The sequence below is a fragment of the Boleophthalmus pectinirostris genome, unplaced genomic scaffold (assembly GCF_026225935.1).
Source record: "Boleophthalmus pectinirostris isolate CB_2022bp ecotype Guang Dong unplaced genomic scaffold, ASM2622593v1 HiC_scaffold_15, whole genome shotgun sequence".
NCBI lineage: Eukaryota > Metazoa > Chordata > Actinopteri > Gobiiformes > Gobiidae > Boleophthalmus > Boleophthalmus pectinirostris.
In genome coordinates, this window is record NW_026571070.1 from 21,935,492 (window position 1) to 21,961,168 (window position 25,677).

Here is a 25,677-nt window from a genome sequence, read left to right on the forward strand (position 1 = left end):
AGCTAGCATTAGCCTAGGCTAGCCGCTATGCAGAGAGCAGTGACATGCTCTGATACACATACAGAAATGCCACTCCATCAGGGCAAAGGCTTTCATCCGCTATGCTAGCACCCGAAAACATCTGTAAGCTTTCTGTGATTCCGAATGTCGTTGGCACATCATCTCGTCCCCTCTATGGCATTTCTACACGTTCATGATTTCTATCGGAGAAAAGAAAACTGACTACAAATCAGGTAAGACGCGGTAAGGCTGACTTTGCGTCTGATTTGTGTCTACAGTAAGGTACAGGCTAACACACCAACATTTTTCATCCGAGCCACTGCCACAAATCTCCGACTCTATCCCTGAATTTCCATCGAATAACAGCTAACAAACCCATTTGTTCATCCCAACATGGCTAGCGTTAACACACTTCTCCACTCTACTCCAGCAGCAGGCTAACGGGATTTCTCCATATGACTCCGTTATTCCTGTGTAAAGAAATCTTATGTTTGTGCTCATCCTGGTGAGCCAGCGTGTCAGATTTACGCAGCAGAATTGTGCCAATGTAAGGTTTGATATGTGAACCCAATGTGTTTCTCATTGTTGTTACAGTAGATTTGTAGCACACTCTTTTTACTACAGTGTGGTAACGAAGCCATTTTCCTCGAGTTCTTCTTGTCTATCAGTACATAAGTAGCATAGCCTACTATTGTGAGTCCACCACAAATACATACTTTTATATTAACGTGTTCTCCCCTATTTAGCTGTAGATGGACTGAATTGACAAAATTCTTGTCACTATGTAGGTTGTAACTAGCATTACTTGTTGCATGTGTTGTCTTTTCTAGTATGTAATCCATGTCAGCTGAATATGTGCTTTATTTGTCCCCCCTGACAGACATCTTCTATCATGTGGGATTCAGGGAGGTGAGAAAGGAATGACACTTGGCCTCCTGAAGTCTTTTTCTTGATGGGAGTGAGAGGGAGGACTAGAGGCTTAATAGTTTTGCACGAGTGTCCTGTTTGTTGTTTTACTGTAGTTACTGTACATGGCAACATGACAGTAATAGTATTCTATTGTATGCCCTCTGCTACTTAGCCTGGTAGGCCTGGTCATTTTTCATATTTTCAAGTTGTGTCAACCCATCAAAAAAAGTCAAATTAGTTTTAATGAGTAACTCTCCAGCACTATTAGGTTTCATCAAGTTGAAAATGCATGCTTTATAAAGTTTAAAATGTAGGCAGTTTTCTTGATGGGCAACACTTATACTAAATCTCAGTGTGGTTAATATATTTGCTGTTGTAGAGTAAATGTTTAACTTCCCCTTTTACGGAAAAAAGAAGTTTCAGTTTCAGACGTGTTTTATTTGTTCATTATGTATTTCCCCATGTGGTGGTAGTTGTAAAAAGAGGATGTGAGCACAAATGGTATCTTTAAGAAACCCTACATACAAATTTCTCTTGTGTAATGTCTTGTTTTTCTATCTAGTGTAATTTCTTGTGTTGATATTGTCCTTGCATTTCAGTATGACAGTACAATGTGGAAGTATCTTTTGCCTGAAAGGCTGTTCAAGTCCCAACATGTGTCTTCCTAAAATCTCTACCCCAAGTGGCTTGCTCGACCCTACTGACAGCACCCTAGGGCTCATATATGTCAGGATGAACAGGAAGTCAGAGTATCCATTTCACCTTTCTGAGATAATTATCTGCTTTACAAATGATTTGCCAAGTTAACTGCAGCTTGGCTCTTGTTTCTGAACTCTGCAGAAGTTTCAGACTTTTCTTCAAGGTTGAATATAGAGTTTTACTACCATATTAAAGCTAAGTACTTTCAAAGAACCAGATAACCTAATGTGTCAGAGGTTTTGTCACTCATCCTTCTGTTTTCTAAAGTTGGATTATTTTTTTTTGGAAATCCCCAAGAGTGGGCTGAGTTGTTGAGGCAATCTAAAATGCTTATTTTTGCTTTTGCCTTGATTTCAGATGTGGATGTGGCTGTGATTGGACCAGTAGCTGCAAGTAAATAGACCACCCAGCACTACTACGACTGGTGACTGCTGCAGCAATCCAGCGGGTGTGGATGTGTGTGCTCTGCTAAAGTAGGTAGGTGGTGTCTCTAGAAATGGATCCTTTCTTCCATAGAGCCATTATCTTCTGTGGGTTTCTTGTAACAGATAGGATGTCAGTTTTTCCTGCTCCGGGGTTTTTGCTTAGGGCTCATTTGAGACTCATTCAATTAAGATTTAAGGACATTAGCACACTGCATTCGTATCCATGTTTAACCAGCTCAGCATAGTATAGTATCCCCCCTTTGTTACATTTTTGCTGAAATGAATGCTTCCATCACGAAATGGACCTGAAATGCAGATACTAATTTTAATAATCGTTTGGCTATTAAAGTCCTATTAAAATATAGCACTGGATCAGAGAAATGTTGTGAAAGGATGTCACTTATTACTGAAAGTCCCCTATTTGATGTATTATTATTCATGTATATTCACACATAAAATACAGAACCAGAAGCAGATCTAATTATAGCGTATAGAATGTTTAACCCTGTTATAGTTGTTTCCTGTTTTCCATTTACCCTCTTGAAGTTGTATTTGGAGTGATTAATGCATGTTTGAGCAATCTTTATCACTTATTTTCAGGACGCCATATTACCGATCAACCCCTTTCACCGCCACCAGCATATGGCCATTGCTCTGTGCTTACTTAGTTCTCTCATTTTAATTTCTTAATCAGTGATACACGTAGGATTCAGCAGCATTTCTGTACAAATGAAAAATAAAAAATCTTCTACTAGCTAATGTGCTCTGCAGCTATCTATAGGGGTTGCAGACTCTGGAAGTCAGCTGATATTTCTTTATTGAATCATCTCAGATCAATATTGCAATTTAAAATATGCAAATGCAGACAAACATTTTGTGTAAGGGTAATTAGAATGCTTTTTGGTACATTTCTGAATGGTTAATAACTGAACAGTATTATATTAGGCTTTTAGTGATCCTTAAATTTTTGTCTGCCTAAAACCCCTTCATCCATCAATTTGAAAGAAACATCAACTGCTGCTAATTTTACCAATGAGTAAATCATCAATTCTCAAAAGACACTAGCAAGCCACTGAGCTATTTTAGGCAATTCCCAAGTGCTGTGGGCGATCCCTTGGGGCGCCTAACCAAATAGTGTCACTCGTGCCTACACACTTCTCTCTCTCTCAACGTTTTATGATATTTTAAAGTAACAATCCTCCCCAGCAGTAATTGTCGAGTGGATACTAAAGCCCAAAACTTTCTCTCATAACTTGTGTCTTGCACTCTACTGAACTCCTGGGGTCAAGCCTGTGCTCTGTCAAATTGCATCACTTTCTCATCCTCTGCTCGCCCCGGTGTCCACACTTCCTGTCCCACAGCTGGCTTGCCAAATCTCCCATGACCCTTTGCTGCTGCGCTGCTGTTGTGTTATGAGAGAATATGGGACGGGATGAGCTTTGTCTCTCTTGGGTTTTTCTGGGCTTATGTGAAAGTGAAAAAAAGTCTTTGTGATTTTTAAATTTTTTTTAGAGTAAACCTGTATAGTGATTTTAAATGTACGTTTGAGGTATGACGGAGTTGTGCCGCTCAGCCAGAGGGCTCCAGCCTAGCGAGCACATTCCAGAAGGCAGCAGAGCCCTGTGATTTTAGCAGGCTGTCCCGGGGATTAGGTTACTCTGTCTGCCACTGTGAGCTCATGTTGGTGCTGTCTCAGTCCACACAAATCCTGCCTACTCCGGCAATACAACACAACCGACCATAGTTCTAGTGAGAGGACATGATCCAGCTGCTATTGAGATTTAGATTGTTTTTGAGTGTTTATGTTGACCATGGCCCCCCACATTTCACAGTGTAAAACATGATTAAGGGCTATGTGCCAGTCCTCCGTTGCTTGGAGACTTTATCTAGAGGTACTCCTCAGGAGTCTTATGCAGTTCAGATTAAGGCTAGTTTTTGTCCAGCTCTGTTTGTTTAGTTCTTTCAGGGGTTTTAATGTTTAGTCCGGATTCTGGCACTGACTGGCCTATTGGATGACTAGGGGACTAGCACTCTCGCCTAACCCTAAAAAGGTTCCAAGTTTGACTCCCATATTCATGGAGTGTTTTACCATGAATAAAATCCTCTAGCTAAAGCAAGTACGTCTTTATTTATATAGCGCTTTTCAGAAACATTTTTTGTCCCCAAAGTCGCTTTACAGAGCATTATTCAGCATTATTCATTCACGCTATACCTGGTGATGGTAAGCTACCGTTGTAGCCACAGCTGCCCTGGGCACACTGACAGAAGTGCGTGTGCCATGCCAATTGGCGCCAACAGTCCCTCCGACCACCACCATCACTCACGCACACACCACTTTCATACTAGGCAATGTGGGTGAAGTGTCTTTCCTAAGGACACACAATGATTGAATTGATTGTATTTTAACTGACCTTGACTATCAACTGTTCTGGAGACCTGTAGCATGTTTTGGGTTGATGGGGGAAACCGGAGCCCCCAGAGGAAACCCATCCAGACACGGGGAGAAACATGCAAACTCCACACAGAAAGAGCTGCACTCTAATGCCCACTGCTCCTAACAGGTTGACCCGGTGGAAATGAAGAATAAGTCTAATGCAGCTAGGACATATTTTCCCACAGGGACAATAAAGTTTACCTTACCATAATGTAGACCTGGTTAAGTTTTAGATACGTTGAGATTGAGATTGAGATTGAGTCATCTCTAATTGTCAATGATCAACATTTTTTATCAAGTCTACAATCAATCAATCAATCAGTATAGGGAAAAATATTTTGCAATTATTAGTGACAAACTTATCATATGATACTTTGAAAGCCATTTTTACATAGCAGGCCATTGTCGTAACAAATTTGAGAATGACTAATTTGAAACATTAAAATAAGACTATATTAAATCACAATCATTTATATTAGCTCTAAAACCAGATTACTTCTTTAGATGGCAGTACTAAACCCAACCCCTAAGTTGCACTTAGGTCTTGCACACAAGCACCACTAGGAGCGCTCAGCTCAGGAACACATCACATTTCCCTGACATACTTCTATAGTTCATGGCAGCAGCTGTAGGGGGCAGGATGTGGTGAAGTGTCACATGCAGTTTCATAGTGACTTTAAAGTACACTTTTGCAGTATGTCTCAGGCACACCTCCAAATTGAAAACTGTTGCGGTTTGTGGTTTATCATTATCTTTACTGATGGAAAGATGGTGCCATTGAACAGACTAATCAGATCATTGTTTGACAGGTCGCTCTGATAACAAGGACACATCTGGTTTGGTGGGAAACTACTGTGTCCACTGTGAGCACTTTTCACGACATAAGTGCTAACTGATAACACTGCTTTCACACTGTATATTTATGTATAGTGGAGAGTTATGGTTGATAGTGTCCAGTAACATTTAATAGAGCTTTTCATATTTAATTTTCAATGCATCAGTCCATTTTTGTGTTGCTCTAATAGTCAGCTGTAAAATAAATGTTTTTGTTATCTTTATGGGATAGAGACAAAGTATGCTTCCATTGTTAAACAATTAAATTAAACAATGAACAGAACGCATAGATTTTTTTTAAATAAATGTTTTTTTTTGTTAAAATGTATTTTTAAACATTAACAAAACACTTGCACACACTCTCGCACATGCACTCGCACACAGTCGCTCTCTCACAAACACACTCACGCAGTCACAGTCACACATCACGCACTCAACCACATAACCATGCATATGCCACAATACAGCCACCCACTTGTTGACAACCTCAAGGCTTGTGCAAAATATTTTTACTATGTATGTTTCGTACACTGGCTATTTTCAACCTAAGTGTATGCTAACAGTTTGGAGACACATTCTCATTCAATGTTTTTGTGTGCTACCATTTTAGATACATATGAATCTAAATATATAGCAAAGATAGAAATGTTAAATAACTCCTAATAACCTTTTTATGTTAGATTTGAATTCCTCTCGATGAGTCACCTGACCCTGGAATTGTTTTTACTTCACAGATGTAAATTGTAAAGGCAGCCATATTTTTAGCCTGTTTTTCTCTTCTGAAATTCCCTTCTATTTCTATATTCACTCATTAGTCTTTTCAATAACAAATCTGATGCACTAGTAGGGCTGGGCAGAATCAGTTTGTTTGGAAGAAAATACATTTTTAAACATTTCCCACTCTTTATTGCATTGGAAATTAGATTGAGAATCTTTTCACTTTTGACCATTTGAGTAGTTTGCAGATTTTTTTGTGAAGAGAGTTTAAAATAAAAAATAATTTTATTTTCAGTCAAAGTTGTCTAGCCCTATGCACTGGGTACAAAAGGACACATTGGGCACACAGAGACTGGAACAACTTGGAAACAAGTCTCATACCAGCCACTGAGGCCGATATAGGACCCGATATATTGCCTATCCCTGTCATGCTCCCAGTTTTACAGATCCCACTTGTTTATGATGCTACGTTCATGTTTATCTACCTGTAAATGGTGATTGTCAGTGGAACAATGTAGCGGCCCCCAATGTGAATGAGACACAATGTGAGCAGTTTGACCTGTGACCTGTGTTTAGAGCCTCAGTGCTGCAAGTGGCCCCAGCTCAATCTGCAGCTGCCAGATCTGCTTCAGCATCTGTCACTCCGGCTTTGATCCTCCCTCACATCTGCACTTTGTAATTCACTGCCACTATACCCCGCCACTGGAAATGTGGGGGGTCAAGATTTCTGATTGGGGTGCCGCACTGAAAATATGGCGGATAAGAAAGATGATAAGCCTTCTGTCGCTCAACGTTCTGGAGGATAAGAGGGGGAAAGTGTCATAGGAGATCTGTGATTGAGCAGCGTTGTAAGTGGAGACAGATTGTATTATCAAGTCCACCCTGGCCTGGGAGTGGAGAGATGAGAGGAGATGATGCTGACTTTTGTTATGCTGTTAAAGCCAGCATTTGAATATAATTATTGTGTTATTCCAGGCCCTCCCTAACATGGCTTCCACTGGATTTTAATTAATTAAATGAAAGATGGAAAGATCAAGTAATGGCATGCTGTAAGATCAAACCACATCACCCTCAAAAGCAAGCTTCCTATGCAGTTGTTCAGAAGCAACCTCTAAGTGTTGACATCATTTTCCACTATATTCAGTAACTTCTAACTTTTATCTGGGCTGTTATGCTTCTTGAAACATAAAAATACAAATTATACTATATAAATTAATGTTATTTTCGTAGTACTGAAATCTCAAACTCTAATTGGAAAATAAAGTTAAAAACATTTTTAAAAGTTTTGAAGTACAGTGAACAGTTGCCTCCTTTACTATATATAATCACATTATATACCTGATATAATTTAACAACACAGAATAATATTTTATCTTTAATTTTACCATGTGGTCATACTTCCATTCATAGTATTGATACCTGCTCAAATTCAGTATTCGGATTCGGATTCAGTTTTTGTTTTTGTTTTTCTTTTAGTGTCTTATGTGTTTAAACCACCTAACCATAGAAATGTATCATTAATTGTTATCTGTAATATAACTCAATTTCTCACTATACTTGATAGCACTTACAGATCTGGTGAAACCTGCCATAACTCATCTGGTGTCAGTACCAGGATGCACCCTGTCCTTTATTGTTTTGTTTATTTAGCACATCCCGCCTAATCACGCCCTGCGCACCCTCTGTTTGCCTAAGATCATGTTCGGGGCCTATCTGGGGCAGCTGCTGGTGAAACTTACACTAGTACTTCAATAAAAACCCAGGAGCCTACGATCAATGAGGTCACTGTCTGGTCCCTTAAGTTGGGTAGAGGGGGAAAGGTGAAGCAGCGTGTCCCACTCTCATGACACTAAAGCGCAGTCGATGGAGCCTCTCTGTGCTGCACTAACCTCCAGTGCTCACAGCTGCACAGGTCATAAGACCAGAGATATGAATGCGTTTTTTGTCAGACTAATCTTCAGAGCAGCTCTTGTGTTTATAAATAGTGTGATCCATGTGATTAGCAAACTTTCATTCGATTCATACTTCATTCGTTGGTCTTGTATGGTCAAAATTATACAAATCTGAGATTGTTGTTTCTCATCGATTTTTTTGTAGCACAAATAATAATCTGTCCTGTCCTTTTTCTTCACAATAAATTTGTTGTTCCAAATAATAATCTCGGTGATAGAGATCCATTTTGTCTATAATAGGATACACTATCAAAATTGACTTTTATAAAATCCCTTGTCTCCATTGAGATTGATAAGGTTTTTTTTTGGTACAACACAATAAGTTAGTTACAAAATTTAATTTAACAAAAATTTACATGAACACCGAAACCCTCTGACCCACAGGCAAAATATAGCCCAGTTTTTAGATTGCGTCAAAATTGTGTAAGCATGTTTTTTTTTTTTTTTTACCCTCTAGGACTTATTTGAGATAGTGCTGTTTCTAAAATGACTCTATAAACTATTGCTGTGCTGCACTATAGCTAAGTAATCTGATTGTTACAAACTGGAATGAGTCGTATACATTTTCATGAGAAATATTGTATGTGGTAAAAAATATTTTACTTTTTGGTCCATAACTTTGTATTACATGTTTTAGTTTTTCTGTTAACGCTATCAAATACTGATTTCCGATTTGTTTACAAGGTCTGGACTTGTTGACGTGTGATGTGTGACAAGCTTATTTCTGTGACACAATAGACAATAGTTGGACAGCTGCTGAGGAAATGTCCCTTCTGCTGATTCCTGAAAACCTGGATACTGACTCTCTGGCAAACCTATAGTGTTGAGACAGACGTTTTTATTCAAACTGTCAGATGAAACACCAGAAATCTGTATAGTATAAGATGATATAGTGAAACTGCATTTTAGTTTAACTGAGGTTGTCTATGAATGATGTGTTAATGTCCCGTTTTCTCCTGTGTAGGTCAGAGGAGGAGTTTAAAAGCCCCTGGAGTTCTCATCTTGATGCAGAACAGGTACAGTTTTCTCTTCCCACACATAGTTTCTAAATTTAATAAAATATAGGCCAGTCACATACAAACTTTGAAGCATGGTGTATTGCTACAGAGATATAATGTGATAAATGATAATATTGAAACTTTGAAATGCCACTGACACAAAGCAAGATCATTAAAAGCTATGAGCTATTCAATTCAGTAAATTTTGTTATTAGTTTTTCATTTTCACTTCTTATTTTAAGCTACAAAGAGTGAAAATATGCACATTGCAGGCCTGTTATAAAGATTACTGTATCAACTTCAGTACATAACAGATTGAACAATCATTTTTGGGGGTAAGTATTTATCATAGGTACTTTTTATTTGTACTAGCGGGGAAAAAAGTTATGTAGTTTTCTGTTCTATGAGATTTGACCTGTAGAGGGTTGAATTATGAACTTCTATGACCCATTATAGATACCACCTAACTACTCAAGTATTGCATTCTGTCATTTATTGATTGCAGTTCATATTTTTTTTTACCAATATTGTACATTTATAATCATTTTTGGTTATAATTCTGCTTTATGGTCTGGTTTTAATATTATCGTTTATTGTCTATATTTACTTCAGCAATACATCACACTTCAAAATGTGTTCTCTTGACAAGTCTAGACCACACTGTTGTATCACCATTTGGCAATCAACCTCAGTAAAGTGGGCTTGCCAAACCTATAACATATCATGGCTGAATTTAGAATCATATTTTTGTTACAGAAAAGTCTATCTCTGTTCCAATCTGTGACTCGTAATAAGTTTGTTGTGCCTGTTCTCTCTCTCAGTGCACCCAGGCCAAGATGAGTGAAGAGGTGATTGTGATCGCCAAGTTCGACTACATGGCCCAGCAGGACCAGGAGCTGGACATCAAGAAGAACGAGCGCCTCTGGCTCCTGGATGACTCCAAGTCTTGGTGGATGGTCAGAAATGCCACCAACAAAACTGGCTTTGTGCCTTCTAACTATGTGGAGAGGAAAAACAGTGCCAGGAAAGCCTCGATTGTTAAGAATCTCAAAGATACACTCGGTAAGAATAAGCAGCAGATTGACTGAATTGAGAATTTTTCTTTCTCTTTCTTAGACTTCGCTTTATTAGTCATTTAGAGTTTCAACAATTTCTTGATAACACAAACTGAAGTGCAAGCAGAAATTATATCTGTGTGAGTGACATTGTCGTAGTGTCTTATTCACACAGCGATCACAGGAAGACGCTTTGTGGTTGACTGTAGTTTAGTTGAAACCTCGACCTGCTCAGTAATTTTCAGTATTTCATCTGTAGAGCACCTGCAGCTTCTCTTTAAACAGAAGAGATAGGGTAAGTGTCTTTGCTTTTAGTTCATCCAGTTGGTATGCGTTGTGTCCAGCTGAGGATTTCCCCATGACCTTTCAGTTAACTACTCTAATACAATGTTCTGTGCTTGTTGGCATAGCAGTAATATTTCTAAGCTGAACCGTGTGCCAGGGGTCTGTGTCTGAGCCAAACGCAGCTCGGTGTATAGAAGCCAACGTTGCCATTTGTCTTTGCTTAATTCTCTCTGATGACAGATATTCAGCATCATTCGGGAGGCACACTCTGACCACTGGCATCTCTGAAACATGGCCGGATCCCACCACACATTCATTTGGCTTGAGTTCACTGTTAAAAAAAAATCTGTTTGAAACGCACAACTCCGCCAAAATAGTTCCCTTTTTTAGATTATAGATTTTGTGGTTCTTTTGTGTCAGTTCTGTTAAGTAGATCTTTTGTTACTCGAGTACCTGGATACAAAACTATATGAACTGTGATTCTATTATGTGCATTTGACTTTGTTTATCTTTCCGTATGTATAGCAAGATGTATTGTACTGTAAAATGTGTGTAGCAGTTAGAGGAGTAGCACGCACCATTTATTTAATATATGCTGTACTACTAGGTTAAGATAAGGGTCAACTTGATTTCCCTGTAGACTGTTGACCCATCTTTCAATGTTGCTAGGGTAACCTGTCAAGAGCAGTTGGCACTACTGTGCAGCACTCAGAGACCTTTCACTACTACACTATATTATGGGAAAAAAAAGTTAAATTCATCTTTAACTTAATTCACCTTTTACATTTTTGTTACAAAGTTAACAACCTCAATGTGTCTGTTTCCTTGAAATCCTCTACTACAGCTGTTGTAGTTGTTGTAACTCTGAATAACAGTGTCATCATTTCTAACTATCAGATCATGTCTCTTATGGGTCTTTCTGCTAGCTGTGAGCTTAGAATGTTTGGTTCCTACTTGATGTCTTAATTTTGTCTGGCAGCATAACAATGCTAAAAGGACCAAAATTGCTAAATTGGCAGCAGACTATCAGTGGATGACATCATTTCTGTGACAAAGGTTCTGGTATTGATGCTGCTGTAAGCACTTCACTGTGTTTGCTTTGCCTGCATGTCTTATCTGCATAGTGTTGTGTGTATGGCTCGCAGTGTGGCGATACTGTTTGTTACAACACCTTTGCACCTGTCACTACACATTGATCAAATAACTGCAGGTGGACAGCTGCACCGACAAACTCACAAGCTCAAGTGTCTATGCCGTAAAACATGAGCTCAAATCAGATACAAGTCATAAAATCATTCCATACATAATAGCAGTTGTCCATTTCACTTGTGTGGGTGGTGAGGAGATGCATTGCAGTTCACAGTTGGGAGGACTCTGTTTATGTTGCTTAGTGCCTGTCCAGGGCCTATCTGTGGCTAAAGCATTCTAGTTTCCCAGTTCTTGTTGCAAAGTTATGAGTTCGTCTCTACAAACAACTGCAGTTGGATGGTGTTACGTACTCAATGACTCACTTGACAAATCCTTCAAATCTTTCTGCTCTTGTTTGCTCTCTTTTCACACACTGAGGCCTGCTTGGAAATGTAGAGCTAGTCCACTTTCGCCATATCTTCTTTCTTTCATCTGTCTTTCTTTCTCTGCCCCGGTCTGAGTTTACCCCCTCCCTCCCTTCTCCATGAGGCCTCTCCTACAAGAGCTGGGCTAGAGGCCTCTTTATCCCAGGCTGTGACTGGTCCACAGCTGTCACATGGTGCTGAGTGGGCTGCACTGCTATCCGCTACCCGCCCAGCTCTTTGGGTGTTCACATGGAATAACTCCACAGCTGCAGTGGGAAGAGCGCTGGGGCCGGGACACAGGGAGAGGCGGCGAGCCCAAAATGGACATGGCTAACCTATTCAAACACTTCTTTCGTGAGTTTTCCACATTCCTACACCTTTCTAGCCCCTCAGTGTGAGGTTGTACTAACTGTTTGGTGTTTTACAAGTGGGTTTCAAGCGTCTTTGTCTCAAGTTGGAGTCAGTCTATTTTGGCTCTTTTGCAATGGAGGAGTGGGTGTCACTTTTTTTTCTTGTCTTTCATTTTCTTTCCAACTGTGTTCCAAATGTGGTTTATACGAAGTCCCAGTGTTTCTGGGCCAATAGATTGTGGCATTTTTAGATGACATAAACTTGATTTTGTTCTAGCAGCTTTTAATAGCATTGAGTGACAGAGGCTTGTTCTGGCTTTTGGAGTTTCAGAGCGGCTGCAAGACTGGGTGGATATGCTGCTGAACTCAAGCCTGTAATTGCCTCAACAATCCTTCAGTCTGAGAAGTCTCAGCATACACAAATCCTACTCCATTTCTCCAGCATTTGTTCTCGCAAGTGGGCTGCGACTCAGCGGATTACATTATCATGCTTTAAGACCCCCGCTCCACCCTGATGGGGAATATCTAGAGACATAGCTCAAGTCTGTTTTCCTTTATACTAACCCTGAGGGCGAGCCGGCCCCCCTCCGTGTCATGAGCTACAGTGGCCGGGCCGCGGGGCTCCTGAGAACACTGTAGGCATTGTGCTGTGAGGAGGAAAGGCTCTGTACTGACTGATGGGACTCGGGTCCCATCTCCTTCACCTCAGCCTCTTATCAGAGGAATGTCCCGGCAGCTCCGCGCCTGTGGACACTTTACAGGCACACTGACACGTTTTCAAAAGGGCTGGCGCACAGCCGCGCTGTAATCTCACCTTGTAACTGTTGAGTGCTATCTCCTGTCTGTGTCTGTCTGCTCCTCTGGGATCACTTGTGTGTCCCTGTCTCCATTGAACAGCCTTAAAGTGAGAGCTGTAGTTTTAATGAGGTTAGAAGATCCCTGTACTAGTGGAGATGGGCTAATAAAGGCCTTTACTCGTGTAAAGGGAGAACAGGGAGTGTGTTCCCTCCCTGTGTTTTCCTGTTTCAGAGCCACCCCAGCGAGCGGAAACTCTAATTTGAGCCACATTTGTGTGTGAGCCTTAGTGGAGTACAGGCCTGAGAGGAAGTGAGAAGTGAAGAGGAAGTTGAATCATTGTGCTGGCTCTGTCTGTTGGGTCTAATGGCAGCCTCCGTCACTGTTGTATTTGTTTCTTCAAGGCCAGACACTCGCCTGTAATTTGGCCCAAGATGTTTGGACAAGTGTGTGGTGTTGCTGTGAACTGTGTTGAAAGAGAGCATAGCAGCATCCTCTTTAGATCATCTCTTAAGACTCTACTTCATTAAAATTAAATTACTTTTTATTTTTATGTTTAAACCATTTTTTGTTCTTAAATGTAGTTAACAGACAACAAGCATATTACTGAGATGCTGTAGCAGCTGTGTATGTAGCTATGTAGAATTACAACTTGTAAAGATAACTTTTCAACAGAGTCTGATGAGTGTTTGTGTTGACATGTTGTGTCACTGGTGCATCTGAGCTATACAGTAATAAAATCATGATGCAATGGAAACCAGGTTTGTTGTAATGATTGAGTCCATACTCTATTTAAGAGGAAGTATATATTTACTACAGTTTGCCTTCTGGCATTGGATGAACAAAATTTACTAGTTTCTACATTTTATCAATACAGGATCCAGTAGATCCGCCAGTGTGAATAATAACAATAATAATACCTTAGTCTTATATAGTCTTTCCAGATGCTCAAATATCTGTAATTAATAGGCCTATGCACATTTAACAGTACCATACGTCCTTGTCAGTGCCTGATCTCGTCAGATCTCTAGGCTAAGCATTAAATAGGCTAATTCTAGCATAGAGTTCTGACCTCAATAATAAATTATGGTCAGTTTATGAGACTAAATGTTGATGAACACCTGGAATGGTTAGTGCTAGTGTCCTCTGAGCAGAGCCCAGTGGAGTAGTTTTTCTGCTCTGCTTCATCACAGACTCTCAGGCTGGTGCTTTTGAAGTCCTCTACATCTCAAGTTGAAAGGACTTGCAGCGCTTCCTATGCAGCCATCAGTCAGCCATGTTTGCTCCTTGATTGAAGCAGAGGCCAAAAACACCTTTTCCTCAGAGGAATATGAAGTCTGCACTGCTCCTACCCTTTAGTTTGACTCAGTGCTGAGCATCTGTCATTATGTTTAATGTCTATGTCTCATACTAAAACATACGGCTGTGTGCCATGACTGAGCTCTGTAGGTGACTAAGTTGGCATCTTTTGAATGCTTAATAACAAATAAGCATATGAGGCAGAAATTAACTCTGTGGTTATAATTATGAGTGGCACTGACATTTTAAATGTATGCAATATGAGTATAAGGATATGCTACCTTTATTGCGCCCATAGGATAATTTATCCTTTGCATTTGACCCATTCTTCAATGCTGCTGCGCCAACCCTTCTGGAGTAGTGGTTGCCACTGTGCAGCGCCCTGGGACCAATCTCCAGATCTTGAGCTAGACTTGGCCAGAACTACCATATCTTGAGGATTGTAATGTATTGGGCATGTTTTGGAGTGATGGGGTATCCAGAATTCCCAGAGGAAACCCACAAAGTCGCAGTGCAAACTCTGCAAAGAAAGTCCTATTGCTGCTTGTTTGTGGTTACTTTTTCAATACCGCTTCTTCTGTGTGGTATTTGAACCTCAACCAAGACATTATAGGCACATCACAGGACGTTTGGAATAAACAGCAAGTATAATCTGATTGCTGTTATCAGGATAATCCCAAAAGTATTAAGGTATTCTTTATACTTTATGTTACACATTTACTCTGATACTGGTAGTTGCCACTGTATGTGGTGAAGGCAGTGCAGGGCAGTGATCCAGATTGCCGAGGAACGTATTGTGTTCAATATGGCAGTAATCTGGTGTAATTGTGAGTTATAGGCTTCTCGTCTCAATTTTGTATTCATTAGCATTGATTTGTTGGTTGGGGCTGATGTATTTTTGGCTAGATTAGATTTTGGTGAGGGATCATGGTGCGTAAAGAGCATAAAGCCCAAAGCCTCACAAATTATTTGGCATGATGTTTGATGTTTTTTGCTCTGATGCCCTATCTATATTCTAATCTTGCAAACAATATGTCAGTGACCAGAATAACCACAACAGCTATCACAAAGGAACTGCTATTCTTATCCATCTCCACTAAGTGAATCAATGGCATTCTAAAAATACTTGTGCGAGAGTGATGCTGCAGTCTTAAGGCTGGAGCTGTCAGACAGGCTGACGCGGGCTGTTGTTGTCCACAGAGGAAGAGCTCTGGAATGGAGGGAAGCGCTGGGTCGAGAGGGCCCCGGCGGACAATGGACGGGCAGCCAGCTCACAGGGGCTAAGCTAAAAAACAAAAGCACATCCTGTGTGTTTCTACCAGCTCACTTTCTTCTCCTGCTGATTCTCTCTATCTAGAACACCATTTTACCTGATAGTATTTGTCATTGTGTGCAGTGATGATTTACCACCAGTTGACGCACAATTTCCTTCCTCCCTTCTCATACTCACAAGAAAAAGCATGTGATGTCAGAAAAATGTCCATGCTATTCTCTTCCCTGCTCCCTTCATATCCCAGCAGTGCCCTGGTTTTGGGGGAGTTACCACATGTCCACATGTGCACCCAGGCATTTAAAGATAGCCTTAGGTTCAGGTATAGATCAAGTTCAAACGCAAGAGGAATATTTATCTCTTTGTAGCTTGTTAGGGGAGCAGGTGGGGGCAGGGGCAAAACGTGGTTTATTTTTAGCCCGGCCTCCCCTAAAGCAGCACTGTCTGTAGTCTGCCCAGCCATATGCTCTGTACAAATAATCATAGAGTAACTGAACAGTTAAGTGCTGAATTTGTGCTCATCTTGCAGATTGAGGTGGTGGCATTAAAATGTCCTATAATTATGCATTGTGCCTCTGTCCCTGTGTATCAGACGCTGCATGATTTCTGTCTGCCTTCTGATCCCCAGACTGCTTTGTCATTACGTTGCTATCATTCACAGATTAGTACCATACTCTGAATCTTAAATATGAATCTTATTAATTTGTCAACATATATAAAGTTGCAATTTTAGTGTGAAAATTGTTTTTACCCATGCTTTTAGTTTATTATTGTGGCCGATGTTCTGAATGGGTCTAGGCTCAAGAATGCTTATTACTGCCTATTAACCTATTACCAGTCTAAATTAGGCCAAGTATGGAATTTGGAATTATAAACAACAAATATTATCTTATGAAGTGAAAGTGAAAGCATAATTGATATTATTGGTAAGACAAACTCATGATTATGATGGTTGTGTGCAAAGCATCATTGTCACAGCAGCAGGAAACAGCACAAACACTCCCAGAGGGACTGTGATAAGAGTCTGGTCACACAGATAAAACACGACTGGGTCAAACTTTTTTCAACCCTTTTACCACATCACTGACAGGATGCATGTTCACAGAGATAAAGTCAATAAAGTCTATATATATATGATTTGATATATTAGAGAATTTTGTACTAGATAAGTAAGTGGATAAAATATATATTTGTAACGTTTTTTGATAAATAAAATAAATGTATAAGCTGATATACTTTACTTTAGTGTGAGATCCCAGGGCATGACTAGGCCTAACCTCTGTGCTCAGATCAGCTCTTAACACCCTGCACAGTCTGTAGTTATGAACAGTGGTGGCACTAATAACAGACTCCACAGTGAAGCACTCTGACCGGAGGCTATTGGTGCTACCATGAAATTTGTCCTCTTCTGCCGGAGTCACAGCAGACACCCCTCAGTAACTGTTCATCTCCTAACATACATTCTGTAAGATGACACATTAGTTCCTGCTAAAATGACACTACATCATAAGACTTGTTGTGCAATTTCATTTTACAGAAATTGTGTTGTCAGAATTGAGTTTTTTTAGTGTTGAAATCAAGCTATATGACTTTTCATCTGTTTTACAGGTTAACTTCACAGACTTAAATAGGAAGGCAAAATCTGACAGGTTTTTTTTTTTTTAATTTGTTCACTACGTTACATCTGTAAAATCACACTTTACTTGTTTTGTGTAAACCTGGGCTATACTTTGGACATGTCCGACATGTAGATAGACCATGCAGACTTCCTTTGGGCTAGCTAGGCGGCATGATTTCACCGCTGTGTCTGTTCAGAAGTGCCCTGCCAAGTGGAAATTCTTGACCAATAAAATGATGACCACACAGGCCTGGCAGACCGAAGCCTGGTATTCCCCTGCTCTTACTCAGACCTGTTAAGTGATGGGTCGAGCGAGCGCTGGGCTGTGACCAGAATTAAGGTACTCAAGAAATTACAGCCTTGCTCTGATTACTCTGAAGTAGATATGTTCTAGAATAGTTTTGTTTACTGGAGTGGAGTTCAGCCAAATAAGTTTATAGGATTGTTAAGACTTGTATTACGAAAAGCATACAATAGCGCTGTATAAATTGTGTCATTACTGAATACTGAATAGACTTAAATGTAAATTCAGAATTGCTTCTATAATTTTTTTCACTTATGTTAATTGAAAGCTGCTTAGGGCAAACACTTAAGATTTGGAATTCTTTACTAGCAAGGCACTATACTTATTAATGTATAAAAGGTCATAGTGTTGTTACAATACTAACATTTTGGACTATATTCTGATACTGAGGAATTTGCTTGATTCTCAATACCAGTTTCAATACCACAATGATAATAAAAATACTTTTAGACAATAGAATTTTCAACACAACATAAGAATTGCCATGTGGTGTAAGCCCAGCTTTATCAAAACTATTATAAGACTAAGACTGGTTGTTCAGTTTGAGTAATATTTGTATAAAAAAAAAATAAATACATGATCATAATCCTTACATTCTTTCACGCTCATCGTTGCTTGTTTCACACGATCATAAACGATAATCTTTGTCGCCTTCATTAACGTTATTATTAGTTTGTACGACTATAAACGAAAGATTAGTTTATTTCGCACGATCATAAATGATAAACTTTTACGCCTTCGTTAACATTATTATTAGTTTGCAAGGCCATAAACGAAAAACAAATAATCCTTATACTTTTTATTTTATGTGTATGTGTGTATATGTATGTGTGTATGTGTATATATGTGTATGTGTGTATATATATATATATAAAATATGTATGCATGCATGCATGCATACATGCATGCATACATGCATAATATATATATATATATATATATATATATACACATATATATATGTGTGTGTGTGTTATATATATATTTATTTATTTATTTTTTATTTCTCATTGTAGTTTTTTCGCACGATTATAAACGATAAACTTTTATACCTTCATTAACATTATTATTAGTTTGTAAGACCATAAACGAAAAACAAATAAACTTTATATGTATGTATGTATGTATATATATGTATATGTATATGTGTATATGCATGTATGTATATATATATATATATATATATATTTTTTTTTATTATTATCTTTTCATTTACATTGTTGTTTGTTTTGCATGATTATAAACGATAAAATTTCGTCCCTTTGTTAACACTACTGTTAGTTTGTACGACCATAAACAGGAGGAAAATGTATGTATGTATGTATGTATGTGTGTATGTATGTATATATACGTCAATACATATGTATGTGTATAAAACTAGAATTGATTAATAAAAAAAGAATTTAAAAAAGTAATATTTTTAATATCTGTACTTGTTCAAATCTAGTTTCAGTACTAGTTTTGGTATCAATTAATAGCTGATTTTCATTACTTTTGACAAAAGCTAACATACATGATCACATACAGTTGCTCTCTCTTTTTTCCCCATCACTGGAGGAAAAACTAAAACGCATCTCTGCCCTATAAAACCATGTACTTAGGAAGTCTCTTTTTTGTACTTTGTGCATGATTCACAGTTATTTTTCCATTCACACTCATGATCCCCACTAGGCCTGTCACAATGGCACATTTAGAAACACAACATACTGCTACACAAAATATCACAGGCAAATTCGCTCTATAATACATATTTTAAATGTACAGTATTGTTGAAACGCATGAGCAGCAACAAATAAGCTATAGTAAGCTATAGAAGTTACTCATTAAACCCTCTACAAATCTTGCCATAATACAAAAAAGGATTGCTAATGTAAAGAAAATGTACACACAAATATTGAGCTCCAAAATACATACATCTTCAATGACAATACAGTATATGGTAGTAATTATGGTGACAGACCTGTTCCCCACACATTTTTGTTTACGTACACTTGATAGTACAGCGATGCCAAAGTTATACTAGCAGTCAGAGTGCGCTTAATGTTGTTTGTTTTTACAGTCCATAAAAATGAGTGTCAGAAGTGAGTGGTTTGGGATCCAGCTGTGGGGCACATCAGGTTACAGGTAGAAGGGCAACTCAGGTAACTGGTGCAGTGATATCCACAACACTGAAACGCACCTTAAGCCCAGTCAGAAATGTGCACTCACCGCAGAGACGGCTTACGGTGAGCTGTAAGATCCTGAGCTGAATCACTCTGATGCACTGGAGACTGTCTGATGTATAAGTTTGTGGTAAACAAGTTTTCATCACACTTAGTTTCTCTACCAACCACACAAGCTTTGGTTTTTGTTTCCTTAGCACCACCACTTAATCCCAAAGAATGTATTTTGGCTTGTAGTGTGGTCGGATAGCTGTAGTGGCTCTGAGTTGTGCCCACTCCAATTATTTAACCCTAAGTGAATATGTTGTTTTTGTCTTTTTCATAAACATTTCAGGACATTAATAATTAGCAGGTATGGTTTTGAGTTGATGTTTGGTTGCATTTTGGGTTGCCTTTTACAACAGACCTGAAGGCCTGGTCATTTGGATGTCATCAGGCACATTTAACGTTGCTCAAGGGCTTTTTGTTGGCGAGCCACTTTGTGAGATGGTCTGTCATTCTGAACTGTATCCATTTCAGGCCAAACTTAGAATTAACCAAGTCTCTACACCACATTGGCTTTCCTCTGAGCAGCATTAGGCCTAGGGCTGTAACAGTTCGACTAGTACTTTAATTGGAAACATTTACAGACTAAAAATATCTTTGCTGTTTGTTTACTTTCATGTCACGTTCTAGGCTGGCTGGTAAAATACAAGTTGTTTTTGAGGCTATGTTAAAAGTTGGACATTGTTGTAAATATATTAGCATTGGTTATTTGTGTAAAACATTTTCTTTTACACAAACAAAACAGTTTGACTGATTCTGTCTTTCCTCCTCCTTGCAGGGATTGGGAAGGTGAAGGGCGGGAAGAGGGGCATGAGAGACACAGCCTCTAATGTGGACTCAGACATGTACGATAACGGCGAGCGTTTGTATGACCTGAACGTGCCTGCGTTGGTTAAGTTCAGCTACACGGCGGAGCGTGAGGATGAGCTGTCTCTGGTCAAAGGAACACGGGTCATCGTCATGGAGAAGTGCAGCGACGGCTGGTGGCGTGGCAGCTACAGCGGCCGCTCGGGCTGGTTCCCCTCTAACTATGTGACAGAGGATGTGGAGCGGACAGCAGGACCAGGAGGGCTGGGTGACCCCACGGTATCCCTGACAGAGAAGCTGGCAGCTGTGGTCAACAGCACGGCCAATGGGAACAGAGTGCTGCACACGGTCCAGGCCTTGTACCCGTTCAGCTCGGGCAATGATGAAGAGCTGAACTTTGAAAAGGGAGAGGTGATGGAGGTCATAGAGAAACCTGAAAACGACCCAGAGTGGTGGAAGTGTCGCAAAGCCGATGGACAGTTGGGATTAGTACCTAAAAATTATGTAACAGTGCTGGACTCCAGCTCCCATAAACCCCTAGCAGGCCCAGCCGGACCCCCCACCCCCGACTGTGACTACATCTCCCCCTCAGGGACCGGCCGCTTCGCCGGGAAGGAGTGGTACTATGGCAAAGTGACCCGCCACCAGGCTGAGGTGGCGCTCAACCACCGGGGCACAGAGGGAGACTTCCTCATCCGAGACAGCGAGTCATCGGTACGTCCTCCAACACTCACTCTTATTATTAACATTCACAATGTGTCCGCTGTGTTTTTAGTAATGATTAGAGGTGCAAAAGAACTCAAGTTTACTTGCTAACCATTTTATAACAAAAACATTTTAATAGCATTTATACTCCTCATTATAACACTTGTTTCAATTTTGCATTAAAATCTTTGTGTGTTCTTCACACTATTTTATATACATAAAAATGTATCAGGTAATAGATTGTTCCCATGAACTGCATGTTTGTTAATATTTTTTTTTCATTGTCTTTTACAGCCCAATGACTTCTCCATCTCCCTGAAGGCCCAAAGCAAGAACAAGCATTTCAAAGTGCAGCTTAAAGAAAATCTTTACTGCATTGGACAGAGGAAGTTCAACTCTATGGAAGAGCTTGTTGAACACTACAAAAAGGCCCCTATTTTCACCAGCGAGCAGGGAGACAAACTGTACCTGATCAAGGCCCTGGCTGCCTCCTGATCCCTCTGTCACAGACACTTGGAACCTACAGATACACACAGAACATGTGGAGTCATAGTGAAACACACACTAACATATGAACTGTACCCTGAGGACTTAGCACATCATCAGGACTTAAACCCATTTGAGAGCATTCCAAGAGGAGGAATGGAAAAAGCATGGGAGAGACGGACACACAGAGGAGGAGACAAAGACTATGGACTCCTGATAGATGACTACAGACCTCTTGGTCGCCTATTTAAAATGATCCAGATGTGTAGCCCATCGGCAATGCCATGTATTTCCTCCTCTGTATCTATTAGACTTACATTTAGTTTTCTCTTTTGTTAATAATATATAATCTTTTTAACATTTTCTTTTTTAAATGTGATGATTTTAACTGTCTTTACACCATCTTTCAGACATGATTGAAGCTCTTTGTGTCTGTCTTAATTGGCTGTTGACACGCTAATCAACACTCTCTGCTAACTGCTTATGCTGAATAAAACTCATGTGACCAAAATATATTTATTGACACTATTCTGTTAGGCTTAGATCTGTCACGCTTTGCATATGAAGGATTCTCATTTTGTAAAACGTGCCCACTCGGCCACGCTGATTGTTGCATAGCTGTGGCCACCACAGATGTAGCCTGTTGCTCTCATAGCGAAACAAACCCACCATGTTGCGTCTGCATGCAATTGTGTTTTCACTGTGACTATGTGGTAGCCCCTCCCCCACCCATCACTCTGACAGCTGAGGAGCGCCCTGTGTGTTGCCAAGGGGGACGTTTCTCCGGAGATAAGAGAGGTTCAGCCTGCGTCCAAACACATGCTAGTTGTGCCGAGGGGAAATGGTTGTCCAGTCAAGAGCATGATGTCATCTGGAAATCGTGAGTTACTGGAGAAAAAGGTTGCTTAAAGGTTATATTCGTGTGGTTATGTAGGTTAAAATGCACATGCTAGATATACACTTGTGGTTAGAACGTATGATTCACTTTCTGAATAGTTGCTGAAGGTAGAACAGGCGTTTTGTTTTGAATGCACAGAAAATAAGGTGACATTTTTGGGATGTTATTGAGGCAAAGAGGACAAAGAAGTACTCAAAACCTCTTACTAAAGCAGCATTGGAGTTTAAGGACAGATGATGATGACCAGGATAGTGATGAGTTCTCCAGCTGGAAGTTCGGAGCTATCGAAAAGTAGGGGGATTTCATGGGAGGAATGGAAACTGACCCTCTGAAACTCAAGTGGTGACTTAGGATCTTGGGAGGAGTCTTGGATAAAGTTTAACTCGCTGAATACAGTATCTGGAATACCGCTCCCAGTTGTCGGGGTGGGGAGTGCAGAGGCCATTGGTGATGTATAAATGAAAGAACGTTTGCGGCACAATAGAGTAGATGTGAGGCGTGTATCCTGTTCTTTTTGTGATGTGACATTTGTATATGTGTATGTTCTGGCCATTCACTTCAGCTGATTAATGTAAACTGTGTGGTAAGGATTTATGATGGTGAGAAAGTTATTTTTTTTACAACGGAAGTAGAAATTTATGGTCCAACAATGGCAGCAATGGACGTACCAGGCACATATCAGTAAATTAGAAGTTTATGGGAAAGTCAAACTGTATAGTCAACCCAAGTTATATTGTCCAAGCCTGTTTTTTATTCTGCCTTACTCTTAACAAGAGCCTTTAATGTCTCGAATCATTATCGTAAAGGTACACTATGCCACTTTTCTGCTGGGTCGTTTGTCAGTTGCTGGTCACCATGGATAGGTTATTATGATGCCTGGAATTTTACACAGTATAACATTAATTTATCTTGTCTCCATGGAGATAGAAACGTTAAATCCAGCATCAAACAAGCATCCACTAGAAATTTTACATAGTTCACTTTTTACTATGAATGGAATCTTTTTTTTTTTTTTTTTTTTTTTTTTTTTTAAATTAAAATGAAAGCAAAATTTCTCAATATATTTTTTTCTTATGTGCCTGTATATTCTCTATGATTTGGCCTTTAACATAGTTACAAATTCTGCTAATTGGCTTTGCTTTGGTGCCATTTTCCGCACACTTCACAATATGCTATCTCCTGTTTTAAATCCGCAATATGACAGAATTAACGTGGGTACCGCCTACTCGCTGTGCCCTATTTAGAAGGATTTAGGAGCTTTTTCGTGCCTTCACTGCTTCTGATTTACCAAAGGTTCAATGTCCCTTATCACTCCTCTTGTCACTGCTGCGTGCTATGCCATCAGGTTGACGCTTTGCATGTGTGTGTCAGTAAAATGGATTGAGTTCGCAAAACATCTTCATTGGCTATTTCCTTGTGTACTCCCCAATTATTTTTTGGTCATGCATTGTTTGTTGTATCAAGTGACCTTATCATTGCTGAGAATATACTGATCAGGCTTTAACATTGTGGCTTCAACAAATAATGAATCTTAAATATGAATTAGTTACTGATTGGGTGAACATTTCAAAGGCTGCATTTTCAATTTTGGAAGGAATTTTTTTGCATTTTTGAAGGAATTGGATCTACAAATTAGCCATATTTTTTAATTATCTCACCGGCATCTGCAAACTGACAGCTAAAAAGCAAATTCTTACTTAGAAGTTTGCCCAATTCTCAGTTCAGTTTTAAACTATAGGCTGTTTTGAATGTTTTTTCCCTGTTGTATTTTAGACAGGTGGCTATTTTGTTATGCCTGATCATTGTAACTTCCTGAGTAATTCATGAATGCCTACATGTACAGTATGTGCCGATTTCTCATTGAAAAACATACAGTAGCAGGTGTAATGTAATCTTGACCTCAATCTAATGTAACAACGCCAAGTAACGGTATCCTGACTTATTTGGTTGTAAGGAAACTGTCAAGGGAACCAAGAAAATTCATTTAATGTCAGTATAACTTTCATTTAGTGTGACCTAGGCTAGGGCTGCACATTAGTAGCAAAAATGTCAGTTATCTTAAGTATTATGATATAGATGGTCCGGTTTTACTCAAAAAATACAAGGCTTTGGATCATACTACTGCATATCTTATGAAATTGCCAATATTGCAATGATGCCAAATGATATATTGTGTTAATTATGCAACATTTCTGTCATCATGCTACCAGTTTAGCCACTTTAAATGTAAAAATGTTCCTACGAGCCTGATGTATAAGAGAGGCTGAAAGTACCTCTGCATAGATATTATTTTCCATCATAAGCCAGCCGCATGAGCAGAGCCTCGCTGCGCTACAGAAATGTTCAAATCTGCTTATAACATTTGGGCAGCAGTTGCAAAATGTATCTAGAGATTATTTTATTATCCACTTGTACAGAACTCCAAATGCAGCTTAAGTGAATTCTTGTCTGCAAATGCAACCCTGAGAAAAGTCTTTACACAGATTAATTTCTAGATAAAATTCAAGTGGCCCATGTTGACGTTGGTGCTTTTGTGCTGCTTACATTGTATGGTGTTCTTTGTCTCACTGTACGCCAGAGTGGAACAAACACATTGATGCTGTGGGGTAGTGGAGGCAGTGCTGTGAAATGTAATGTTCATACTCTTAATACTGTTTCTATGGAGGAGAGGACGTCTTCAGGTGTAAGAATTAGAAGAGTCTATTATTAGAGTGTTCAAAGATGTCATAATAAACTATGGGAAATTCTGTCTGGTTTCTTCAATTCTGTCATTGTTTTTAGAGGGTGTCCTCAAGTCTAAACAGTTTTGAATTTGACGGTCAAATACTATAGCCTAATTAATGTGTCATAATTCTATCTATCTTTGAAATTGTGCTTTATGTCCTTTATGTCTATGTTTAGTAATTTCAAGCTTATATCCAGTGCTAATATTTGATAAATATTTATATGTACAGTACAACAGTACATACTCCTGATGAAGCTGAGTAAACACTTCTTAAAGCACCGGACGACGGTCTGATGTGTTATGTTTGTCTGCCATCTTGTGGTGACTTCTTGTAATTGCACGTCTCAGACAT

General features: G+C 39.4%; 1 protein-coding gene across 3 annotated transcripts; it reads left to right on the plus strand.

The window, feature by feature from the left end:
• On the plus strand, nucleotides 1-25,347 carry nck1b (NCK adaptor protein 1b). Of its 3 annotated transcripts, none has more exons than XM_020935718.2 (6): nucleotides 1-233; nucleotides 1,966-2,081; nucleotides 8,935-8,986; nucleotides 9,790-10,030; nucleotides 20,483-21,225; nucleotides 21,511-25,347. In XM_020935718.2, the coding sequence occupies exons 4-6, from the start codon at nucleotides 9,805-9,807 to the stop codon at nucleotides 21,709-21,711; spliced, it is 1,170 nt and encodes a 389-aa protein (XP_020791377.1). In that variant the 5' UTR covers nucleotides 1-233; nucleotides 1,966-2,081; nucleotides 8,935-8,986; nucleotides 9,790-9,804; the 3' UTR covers nucleotides 21,712-25,347. The 3 variants fall into 3 exon arrangements, with proteins under 3 accessions (XP_020791377.1, XP_020791376.1, XP_020791378.2); XM_020935717.2 differs by having other exon boundaries at nucleotides 2-233; nucleotides 1,966-2,085; XM_020935719.2 differs by lacking the exons at nucleotides 1-233; nucleotides 1,966-2,081; nucleotides 8,935-8,986; nucleotides 9,790-10,030 and adding an exon at nucleotides 10,316-12,215.
• Nucleotides 25,348-25,677: the final 330 nt, after the last annotated feature.